General features: G+C 33.1%; 1 protein-coding gene across 1 annotated transcript; it reads left to right on the plus strand.

Moving 5' to 3' along the window:
* The first annotated feature begins 6,488 nt into the window (after positions 1-6,488).
* On the plus strand, positions 6,489-12,295 carry LOC145569213 (uncharacterized). Its single transcript, XM_081628566.1, has 4 exons — positions 6,489-6,852; positions 6,965-7,367; positions 9,819-9,946; positions 11,594-12,295. The coding sequence occupies exons 1-4, from the start codon at positions 6,757-6,759 to the stop codon at positions 12,050-12,052; spliced, it is 1,086 nt and encodes a 361-aa protein (XP_081484692.1). The 5' UTR covers positions 6,489-6,756; the 3' UTR covers positions 12,053-12,295.
* Positions 12,296-12,564: the final 269 nt, after the last annotated feature.

A 12,564-nucleotide genomic window follows, 5' to 3' on the forward strand; every position in this document is an offset into this window, starting at 1 on the left:
TAGTAAGACAATTTGTTTTAAACAACAACAAATTAAAAATATGTAGCCATTAATTATTAAAAAAACTAAAGCATAAAATGTCGCTTTTAATTAGGCAATGAAAAAAATTATATTCGTTGCAATTTAGAAACGTTTTAAAATTTTGTTGCCAAACTTAGTTGCTAAAAAGCTTTTAGTTTTATAGTGTTTTGTGATTGATTGAAATCTCGCGCAAACTTGAGTTTGGTGTCATTGATAGTTCATTGATGCTTTAATTTGGCACATCCCAAGTCCCACATGCGGCAATCAATCTTTGTGCATGTATGTCTATATCGATGCTTACATCTTGGTGCAGATTAGTAGTGTCATTGTAAGTTAGTTTTCTCGTCTCATATATAATTGTTTATAATAAAGTAGTTGTATATATGGGGAAGGTTGGCCTGAATCAAGCGCTGCACAGGTGATATGCTTGCGCTCATCATTCCGTTACGACCTTAGGCTGACAGGATACGAGCTTGATAGTTGATAATTCTTAGCTTGACGACTTGCTAATAATGTTAAGACAAAAGTCACCGAGTAGCACTCCATCCATCCCAATACTTCTAAATTAGCTTGTCTCATTTAATTTACTAATCATATACTCCTATATGACTAAACAAAGACATATTGATATACTCTATGGATGTTGAATAGCTATCCAAATCGAGGCCAAAGAAACTTGAAGTTAAAACTTATTATTTGCAAACCCTTTTTCTAATTGAAAATCTACTCCAAATCCGGTAAATTATCAAATCATATGAAAAAGTGGGATAAAAGAGAAAGTCACGAACCATAAATTTCCAAGGCACATGAGTGATAGGTATGGCTTGAGTATGGTATTGGACTAGTAGATCATGCAATGGTCCCTTCATTCTTATTTCTTTAGATATGACCTCGATAGTTACTTTCAACTTCTATTACTATAACTTAAACGCGTGTGAGTTGTCTTGTATTAGAAGAGAAGAACGAGAGTTTGAGTGTTTGACTTCTCAAAATTACATTTAAGTAAGATTTCATCTTAAAACTGATTGATACTCATAGAATATATAATATATTTAAATTAGTTATAAAAATTAACTAATCGTGTCATATTTCAAAATTCCAAAGTATTTCAAATTTAATCATATGATGTAATGTTACAAAACGAATCATATAATTATAGAAGGATAACAATCATAAAAACGGTGAAGTCAAAGATCGAGCAACATAAAATCATTGAAGACATTTTCTTCAAGGCAAGCACAGAGATAATAGGTATGATTTTGGATTATATATGGCCCCTCCTTTATAATGGATATGATCTTGATGTTGTCTAGTCTAACTTTAAATAACATGGACCCACCATCATATGCTAAGCTAATTCTTTCGCTATTTTTGGTCCATTTTTATTATGTTTTAATTTAATGGAAATTTGAAGGATTTGGATGTAATTTTAGCACAATAATGATTAATCATGCACTATATTTTTGAATGACTAATGTAATTTGCAATAATGATACCCGTTTAATTTATTGGTGATAATGTAGTCGATTATAAGTTGAATAGGTCAAATTTTGTAATTTGTCGTGGACTTTTTGGCAAAGCCGAAATATGCAAGAATTGGGTGATCATCGACTTTTTTTTTTGTTATTAATTGTGATAAATGATTGATAGTAACATTCATTTTTACTCGTTTACTGCATTTGACAAACAAAATCAATGCACACCCTTCAAGGCTTCAATGAATAACCTCCCTCATCTAGAGTGAAAGGAAATTTTCTGAAAAAATAGCATCATAGTAAAATAAACCCGCATGATGTTCACATTTTATCTAGGAAGGGTTTTGATGTAGTATCTTCATAACATAACATAACATCCACATACAAACAATATATAAACTCTGTTTGACGTTTGTACAACATTTCTAGCCATTAAATTAATTAATACCACTCCATTCAAGATAACGTAAAATCAAATATTCAAACACTAATATAATATCTCCAAACATTGTCGATTTAACTTAACCTTTATCATCATAATTTTATGACGTCTCACTTTTAATAATACAATATCCTTAATAATCGTACCCAACTAAAATTTTATTGAAAGTAAATAAATTATTATAGAGTAATTAGCAATCGATCCCTTAACTTATATACATACTTCATATATGTCACTTCTAATTGATATAATTTTTCTATGCGATGGATGCATAATAAGCCATGATGAATAGCCTTGCTTGATGAGCAAGATTTAGCCATTTATGACATGTTACCGTCTTATAATAGAATACGCCTTATCTTGCTTAATCAGATTAAATTAGAAAGAAATTGATAACCAGATTGATTATATATCTTCATAACCACACTTGGCACCGGCAATTCAAACTCTTTATACATCAATAAATCAAACAATAACATGCAATGTATTATATTCTTAGAATGAGTCAAATGTTAGCTAGCAATGGTCCGACTTGTAAGAGACTCATGGTGACCTTAAGGTCGTATCAGTCACATAAGGTCCCCCTAAAATGCTAAAATATAATGTCAATATAAGTGAGCTGTCCTTAAATTATTCTTTTGGAACATTTTCTTGTTTATATATGCAAAAAACAGAATGGGCGGTTTGACAAAAATCCAATAATTTTTTCAAAATTTTTCTAGACCTAGCTAGAAAAATTATTATACAATATAAATTATATAATAATATAACAACTTTATAAAAATAGACATTTTGACTTTCTTTTTTTTCATAGTATATACATATATAAAGAAATAATATATGCGAAGCATCATTAATCATATCCTACCAATGAACAACCAACGAAGCTTTTAGGTGGAAAAATCAGTTTTTTGTTAAAAGTTGGAAAGTGGCACTAGACAGTTAATCAATGCATACTGTATAAAGTGTTACATTTTTATAAGATTTTACGTGCATATAATTATATTATTTGCATGGCTCTTGCATGTCACGATCTTCTTTATGTATGTTTAGCCCTAATATTTGGGTAGGTTGACTTCTTGCTAGCTTGCCGCGTGGCAGGATTAGTCAACTCCAAAGCTAGCCAAGTAGTTTAGGGATTTATTATGGATGGCATCCCGCTTTCATTTATTGTGCTCAATTTATACCAATAAACTAAAGTTTAGATCTTCTTTCATGCATGCCGACTACATACCTAATTGCAATATTCTCCTTCCATTTCGTATTAATATACTTAATATATACAATATATGGTGTGTTTGGCTAGTGCCCGTCACGATGAATGGGAGAGGAAAAAAAGAGATGGGACGGGAATACGGACTAGGGATGAAAGTTCGATTTGCGGTTTGGATTATAGCCAAAACTGAATCCAATCCGAATTAATTTGGTTTTGGAAATCTCAATCCGAATCCAAATTGAATAAAGATTAGATCCAATTCAAACCAAACCGAATTAATTCGGTTTTTCAAATTATAATTTGTTCCCTTCTGATGCAACATTAAAACTCGAAACCCAAACTTCACCCAGAAAATTCCTATAATCACTCAACCTTTTCTTGTTAACTATATTCTTTGTGAGAGAGTAAGATATTGAGAAAGGGGAATTGAGAATTAGGGTTTTTTTTTTTTAGTTTATATATGAAAGGGGAACGTGGTTGGATACTTTGACAAAGAAAATTGGGCCTAAAGTAATGGGTCGAAATTCGGTTTTTTTAAACCCCAAACCGAATCCAATCCGTAATCCATATTTTTTAATTTTTCCAAACCGATCCAATGCGAATTAAAAAAAATTCAAACCGAATTACTAATTCTGTTTGGTCTTTAGTTCGAATCGATTTTAATCTGAATTACTTTCACCCTTAAATAGGAAAATAGTTTGGAACAAATATCCTTTCATTTTTCTTCTAAAATTTTCCAATAAAGTAAAAGGGGCAAACACATTCCAGGCTTATAACCCAACCCAAGCCGAAGAATCTTTGGTTTACTTGGGTAAATATTAAATAGATCAAATTCTCATATTTTTCTAGCACTCCCTTTTCGTAACATCATCAATTCCTCAAATTAAATTCCTTTCCCTTTCCCCGAATAATTTTTATTTCTCCATCCGGCCTTGATCTTATCCAAACCGTCTCTGTGTGGATTAAGATTACTCACACAATTATTTAGGACATAGTGTTAGTTAATAAATATATTAAAAATAAACAACTAATATTGTACTTTCATGATTTATCATCTTAACTAAATAGCGGAACATTGCAACTCTAGATAATAAATATCGACGCGACTTATTAGAAAAATAATAATGCTATTGACGGTAGATAATTTTTATGGAATAATCAATGACCTAATGGGAGCTGAGAAGAGTCTTCCTCTCCAATCCACCATATAAGTTAGTTAATTAAATCCTTGATCTTGTGGTCTTTGTTAAGAGTCTTCCTAATATTCCTGTCTCTTTGACAAGGAAAACAAGTACTCCGTAGTATGTCATTTGTCCTTGTCATTTTCTCAAGAGAATTAAGTCAATTGAACTTAGAAATTCTGAAGAAAAAATGTAAGCCAAGTGTTTTGTGGTTAAGTATATATAAGGTGGTGATGAGCCATTAATTAATTAATACAAATACTGATATTCACATAACAAAATTCTATTGTGCTATGTGAACAAATCTCAGGTGAAATGGTATATGTGTCCGTCGTGGTATATGTTTGGTGAGTAGTTTTTAGTTTTGTACGTGAAATTCTTTTGTACATACTATACTACTAATAACTACGATGTGAAAAGACGAAAAGGCTGGTATACATAATTTTCTATAGTTTGTTACTACGTACGCCCTAAGATAGAATGTTACATGTTCTATATTAGTAGTATAACTTTCATAAAGAGGCAACTCAAACAAACTTGCATTTATCTTAATTGGTCCACTGTTACCAAATGAGTGTGGTTTTTTGTGCTCTAATCTATAAGACTATTTCGCGTGACTCACTGTTCACCTCTAAAAACACTACCTTTCAATTTTCATCCCACGTAAGAGCAATATTAGCGAAAAGTCTTTTAAGTTTTGAATTTTGTTAATATGGAATGATATGCATATGCCCTAATCAATATTTGAGTAGTTAAGAGTTAAGACTCAATTTGTGGGTTGAATAGATTGGTCCAAAAAAAAAAAACAAATTAAGCAATCTTAATTAAATTATATACCAGGGGTGAAGAAATAGATTTGGTTGAGTTTTAAAAAGTTTATAATTATTGTTATGTTATATGATGTACTACGTAGGAAAGATGGTGAGTGTGCTAATGTTGTTGCAGTAGCCCACCTTCCTTAGCATTGGCATTGAAGTTTTTTTTGAAGAAAAGCGGTTGGTGCATATATTAATTCAAAGTAAGAGTGTTTATAAGTACATACGGAGATATCTCATAAGGCACGAGATTATCCCAACGTTGTTCACTACCCAAAGGCACTAACCTAGCTAGATGGTGGACAACATAGTTCCCACCACGCTTAACATGTGACCAACAAATGGAAGAAAAACAAGAGGTAGCAAAGATAATATCTTCAAGAACACCATCCAGCGGAGAGAAAGAAAATGAATTTGGGATTGAAGTTGGGAATGGTTGAATAGAATACACTCACACTTGGTTTTTTATCCAGACTAGATAAAAAAAAAAGCCAGTATAAAATCAGTTTCTTGGGCCTTGGTTCAGCAGGAACTATGATGGGCTTCTTGAGTTCATTTGACACACAAAGCCCATTCTAGAGTTGCAAGAGTAACAACTAGGAGTCCGTGACAACTTTTTATTTTTTTCATGAAAGAAAAGGAATTTCAATAATAAAATATAGTCAAATAGCATTTGGTATTTACCTAGTATTTTGGTTTTTTTTTTTCAAATTTTTTAGTCTTGGTCTTTTTATTAAGCTCGAGAAGTTACTTCTATTAACGATTTTGTAAATAAAATGCGTCCAAACTTAGGGTTTTTATATATTTATCTCTTTAAGCTCAAGAAGTTACTCCTATTAAAGTATTAGTGGTTTCCCTCAAAAAAATAAATAAATAAAAAATTACTCCCTCTGTTTCGCATTAGTTGCAACACTTTTCATTTTCGGCCGTTTCATATTAATTGCAACACTACTATATTTGAAAAGGATCTACCATTCCACATTTTTTTTAATTTTATTATTTTTATTATTTCTATCTCTTATTAACAATACTTTATATTATTAGCCCATAAGCCTAGTGTATAATTTTCTTAAACTACTATGAGGCAAGCCTACTCAGCTAGTGTTGCAAATAATGCGAAACGAAGGGAGTAATGATTAACTTTGGAATAAATACGGAAAACCAGGTTGGACTATCATACAAATTAATACTGTATTATTAGCCCAAAAACTGAATCTATTTCACTACACCAGGCCAGGCCCGTTGGACAATTTTATTTGAAGCCATAATAGAAATAAATAAATAAATAAAAATCCCAACCTTCTTGTTTCAAAAAAAAAAAAAAAAAAAGATCAACGACCTTCTTGATGTTGACAATCTTAAATTTTTCAGAAAATGCTCCCCATACACTCTCTTCCACTTACTTGTATTTTTACTTGTTGAAAATCATGAGAATTAGGATGAATCCTTCTGCTTTTCAAACTTTTCGATCATAATACTACCTGTATTCTGTATATATCATTTATATGTCTGGGTTCATTTTTTTTTTTTTTTTTTTAAATTGAAATTTACTGGTCTTGATTGAATGTTACACAATAATCCAGGAATTTTCAGGTAAATTAAGCAAATGGGTACTGCTCAATTTTGGAAAAGATTTATTCTTTTTAGTAATTTTTTGCTGCTGCTGCTCTTTCTAGTGGATTCATCTGATGCCGAGTTCAAGGTAAAATTTTCCCTTTTTATATCAATTAGTTTATTTTGTATACTTGTATGTATTATTAGTTGCTCAATTGTTAGATTTTATAGTAATATTGTGTGTATTTTTTGTAATTTAGGTCAAAAGTCCTTTAATAGCTAACAATAATGGTACTAGAAATTCAAATAAGCAAGTGAAGAAGGAAGAACAATTAGAAAATTCAATTGGGGTTTTTCAGAAAGATCTTGGAAGTAGCAATATTAGTGAATCATTACAGTCTAAAGATGTTCAGGATCAGGAAATTCATGATGGTAGTAGAAAGGATGAATCCAAGAATAAGGGTGATGAGGGTGGCAACAACTTAGAAGGGTTAGGAGAAGTTGATTCTAAAAGTGAGGTTAAAAGAGATGGCAATGAAGATTCAAATGGCTCCTTGATAGGTATGGAGAAGGAGAAGTCCCGAGACGACGAATGTGATCCATCTAACATGTGTGTTGACCCAAAGAAGAATCTAACTGCCTGTTTAAGAGTTCCTGGCAATGGTGAGTTTTGTTTGATTGAATGTTGGCATTTGAAATTCAATTGATGTGCAATGTTTCTTGTTGTTGATTGATGACTTGGCATTGTTCCATATGCAGCAAGTTTGCTTTTCATTGCTTTAATTCATCACAGTAATTGTCTCATACAGCTTAGTTGGGACTATATTTTAAATAAATTTGTGAATTTGTACATCGTATTTTTTATATTTTGATTTCTGTATGTTCTCAAGCATAATTATGTTGGTGGAGCTGCTGTAGAGAAAAGCTGGTGCTAAGGAAAATGATTTTGCCTGCACCTAAGTTTGGTGTTTTGTCGGTCTTGTTAAGGATACATTACAATATTTTAATGAAGAATCACCATTAATTGGGTAATTTAGCAAATCAGAGTTGCGTGTGTTATTAAAGCCTTGTGAGAAATTTAAATGTGGCTTTTAGATTATCTAAGTGATCACTCGTTGCTTTTCCTTTTGTGATTGAAGTTGCCCTTTGTTAGAGGTGGGGGGACAAGGGGAGTGAGAAAGAAATCATATTGCTGACGCAAAGTAACAGGATTCTTAACTTGTTTGAATGTAATAGTTGTTGTCACTTGTGAGCATACATCCTTTATTTATACTTCTGAGCTTCTTTGTGAAGCCTTAGTTTGAAAGCAAAATGTCTGAATTCATTAAGGGAATGTTGCCTGATGGTAGGTAATTCGAAGTTTATAATAAGTTATCAACCCATAGACAAAGGATTCGATGAGTATAGTTGAAGACCATATTGTAATTTGGTATTTCCAATATTAATATCGACATAAGAGAATCTTGAAGTCTTGCCAAAGGCTAGGATATTGGATGAAGACATTTTTATATTTCTCACAAAGAAGCTCTTTTCATTATACATGTGATTTTGAAGTAGTTTAAATAAGAAGCGCAGGGAGTTTTGGGGGGCTTAAATTGATTTTCTGTTAGTAAGGCTTCATTCTTCACTTGAAATCTCTTGATGTGAACTTATGTGTATTTCTAAACCTTAAAGTAAACTTATATGAACTAGCCGAATCATATTTGAAGTTGTAAACGAACTTTGTTAGCCCTCATCCTTTGTTTTAAAGGTTAAAAATTTAGTCAATGCTTTCATTATTGATCTATAGTCCTAAGTCAAAGAATAGTTCGTTCACTTCCATTGCATGAACCAAGTTATTTATCCTGGAAATCTTTAAAGGGACATCAGGCCCCATAGCTCTGTTAGTTATGCGTCCCAACCCCGTGAAACTCTTTTGGCCCTTAAGAAATTTGACACCAGCCTAAGATTGTCTCCCAATGGAAGCCATAAGTCATATGATCATAACTCCAATTGACAAGGTGTTTTAAACAGTTGATAGCGTTGGATAAAATTATCCTTGACTGTTGAACAGCCTCCCGTGATATCCGGGGATGTTTTAGAACCAACAATGATTTGTAAACTGATCCAAACAATAGGTCCTGATCACAAGACATTAAGGCAGCCTACAGCGCTACGCACATAAGCCATCCATGAAATTGTAAGAAAAGTCTCATTGGAGTTTCCTAGTGGCTTAAATACCATATGTGACACCACATTTAAGATTAATTTCCTGGACAGACCATAAACCATTCTCTTCCAACTTTTTACAAAGGCCCATAGAAAAACTCAATCAGAATTGAATTAAAGCCTCTGAAATTCCCAAATTGCCTCCTAAGATTGGCTATACATCATCAGTTAACATCATTAGACCGTATTTACCATGGAATTCATCAGCAATAAGTCATACTTATACGATCCCTCCAAGGGACAGCAAAACGCCAAAACCTATCATCAAGAATTAAAGTATGTTCTCTGTAGGTTGTGCATTTGACAATTACAATAACTCATGCACATAAGACTCTTTTTGGAGGCTGCTGGTGAAGATAAATGAAATTAGAAGAATTCTCCTTAGATCCCATCGATCCTTATATATTGCTGAGGATCTATAATGTGTGGTAGGACCATAGGAGTTAGGAACAAGGTGGCAATCAACGTCTTAATCCTAGAATATCCCACTTTGATTCCCATAGGGGCCTTCTTGGCTTCAGTTGAAAAATCTCAAAATAAATTTGCTCTCGGGTTGTCTAGTATACAATATAGTGATATCACTGAAATGTGATACTAGAATAAAGATTGATTGTTCATTTGTGCCATGCAAATGCTGCCAACCCTGTTACACATGTGTGCTGGATCATATTGGTAATTATATACATGGAGTTCTTCATAAAAATAAACAAATAAATACATGGAGTTAGTTGCCTCTACTCTTTCACAGTCTGTGCAAGAGGTGCTAGCTATGTCATTTTGGTAGTTGCATGCATATTGCCTTGACCTCAAGCATTTATGCCCCTTGGGGTCAATGCGTCATCATGTTTTAGCTTCCGTTGTGGTTATCGCTGTTTGAAATGTATTTTATTTCTTGAAAATTTTCAGATTCTCCAGATCTCTCACTCCTGATTCAGAATAAAGGATCAGAGCCTGTAACTGTCACAATCACAGCTCCTGAATTTGTTCAGCTGGAGGAAACAAAAGTTCAGCTTCAACAAAAAGAAGACAAAAAGGTGAATTAAAATTGTGAAAATTTCTTCGGTTTCATTTATTTAAACACGGAGGGAGTATTATCCATAGCGGGTCTAGGAAATTAATGGGCTCAGAAATAACATAAGAGAAAATGATACTACATCTGTTGCACATTAGTTTGAATGCTCATTAGTGCACAAAGTCTGGGGTGGGGTACAAAATATATGTAAATTTTGTAAGTAGATGTAAAAGGAGTTACTGGATCCAAAAAGAGTTTTACTTGGTAAGAAATGATTTATATACTACCTCTGTTTCAAATTATTTGCAACGATTAGACATTTTCTACTCACACTTTATGTCAAATCGTTACAAATAATTTGAAACGGAGGTAATAGAATGAATTTTTAATAATGGTGATTACATGCCAGAACTTAAAGGAGTGTTCAACCTATATCTGGACAAACGGAAAAAGGAAGTGCTCAAATTATTTGCCATAGGGATTACATATTTAAAAAATTACCAAATATCTTAGTCCAAATTTCTAAATAACACATAGCTTTGAGAAGCAATGTAATAACAATTTGAAAAGCTTCAAATACAAGGCAAAATGATTCTTTCAAAGTGAGGTTTTAGGGGGGGAGAGGGGGGGGGGGGGGGGGGGGGAGGTGTTATAAAATTGTGAAACGAAGGAATTTTTTTTTTAGCTGATCTAATTCACAACCTCAGAAAAGTGTAACACGCAAACTGAAGGCTCAACGTACCCCTGAGCTGCCTTGTATCATTCAGAGTGTTGTTGCTCAAAGTTGTTATTATCAAATTTCGCAATTTTTCATCCCAATAATTCATGGGTTCATATGGTGTTCCTGTTATTTACCTAGTTGAAAGATGTCCTGGTCAAGAGATGAACTTGTGTAGGTAATTGATTACTCATATTTTAGCTACTCGTTTAAAGTTACTCCAGGTTATCATGTATGCTGGTTTCTAAGCTTGCTTCTTTTGGCCAGTAATCTGTTGACTACAGTTTTTCAGTCCATCTTGGTGACTTACTGCCTTTTTCTTGGAGTGAAATGAAGCAGGCTCAGTATTTGATTAGAAATTAGAGACAGCAAACCTCAAATTCTTGCCAATTATGAATTTTAAACAATACTATATTTTATGATAATTTGTAAATTTTCTGGTCTAGAGACTCTGGACTATTTTAATCCTAAAGAAGTAATTGTCATCTTGTTTGACAGATTTTCTGTTTTTAAGTGTTGTTATAAAATATATCTTATGCTATGTCTATCAGCATTACCCCATCCTTCCTCTGACTATAAAAATTTATTTGTTTGCTCTATCTCCCTTAACCTGATAACATGTATTTATTCATTATCATCAGAAGTTTTATATACAATGACCAAATCCAATTTTTGTTCTGTAACCTTTGTCACATTGCCATTGTTACAAATGATTCATGAACAGAGACCCATCAGCATAATTCTAGGTTGTTAGACTCTGGACACATTGTCAAATCTATTAATTCATGATATTTTGCTGTTTTGTAACGTTGATTTTTATTCTTCATACATTGAAGTGGTCTCAAAAAAGTCGTATTTGACAGAAAAGAGAAAACAATGCATTTTAATGCCTTGTGGCTTTAATGTACAATTTATCATGTTTTTGATCTCTTATAACTTTTTTTTTTGCAGGTTAAGGTAACTGTGGCATATGAGGCATTGGATAGCTTAATTTTGTTGACAACAGAGAATACCCGCTGCACCCTTGACTTCAAGGAGTTGATTCCACGCGAATCTAGAATAGAAGCCCGTTATGTTTTCAAGTTCAGATATTTCAGCAACTTGACCAGGATTCAGTGCATGATACTCTTAACCCTGTCTGCATTTTTGGTATTTGGATCTGCTTGGATGTGTTCTGGCATGTGTAAGAAGCTCTATCAAGGAAACGGGTATCAAACCATCAACACGGAGCTACCACTTTCAGTAGCGTCAAAACTAGGTCCAGAGAAAGATGATAGTTGGGACGACAGTTGGGATGACCACTGGGATGACGAAGAGGCACCCAAAACTCCATCATTGCCTGTTACACCAAATCTTTCATCTAGGGGACTTGCTTCTCGACGCCTTAACAAGGAAGCTTGGAAAGATTGATTTCGCTCTACATCTCATTTTTGTTATAGTTATTACAAATACAAAAGATGGATGAACTAAAAGTTTTTTTTGAGGTTACATGGTAATTTATTAATATTTTGCGTTTCGTTTTCCTTATGTATTTGTCAATTACTTCGTATGTATTACATTCTAGACGATGAATTTGAGATGAAAACACCGTGACAAGTCGAGGATTCGTTGTAGCCTGTTGTAAAAAGAAAAGTTTATGTATGTGTAACATTGTAACTTTGTTTCTATACTTATTACACCCCAAAAATAAGGGGAATAGGAAGAAATTTTCCGTTTTTATTTTACCGTTTTTACTGAAAATCAGAAAATGTCATGGGGTCCTGGCTGATGAACGCACGTGTTTGTTGTGGACCTAAGTGGGCTTTAAATGACCCACACCAATTTGGCATAATGAGGTGGGCCATGACCCAAATAATTTAGCCTTAACAACTTCTATGATTGAAGTGGGCCAGTTTTGAACGTTGTACATTGTTTTGGGCCGT

Source organism: Chenopodium album, chromosome 11 (assembly GCF_948465745.1).
Source record: "Chenopodium album chromosome 11, dcCheAlbu1.1, whole genome shotgun sequence".
Taxonomy (NCBI): Eukaryota; Viridiplantae; Streptophyta; class Magnoliopsida; order Caryophyllales; family Amaranthaceae; genus Chenopodium; species Chenopodium album.

Coding starts and splice junctions, on each gene's coding strand:
- LOC145569213 (XM_081628566.1), top strand. CDS start 6,757: ATGGGTACTGCTCAATTTTGGAAAAGATTTATTCTTTTTAGTAATTTT. Junction 7,368..9,818: donor TTTAAGAGTTCCTGGCAATG/GTGAGTTTTGTT, acceptor GAAAATTTTCAG/ATTCTCCAGATCTCTCACTC. Junction 9,947..11,593: donor AACAAAAAGAAGACAAAAAG/GTGAATTAAAAT, acceptor TTTTTTTTGCAG/GTTAAGGTAACTGTGGCATA.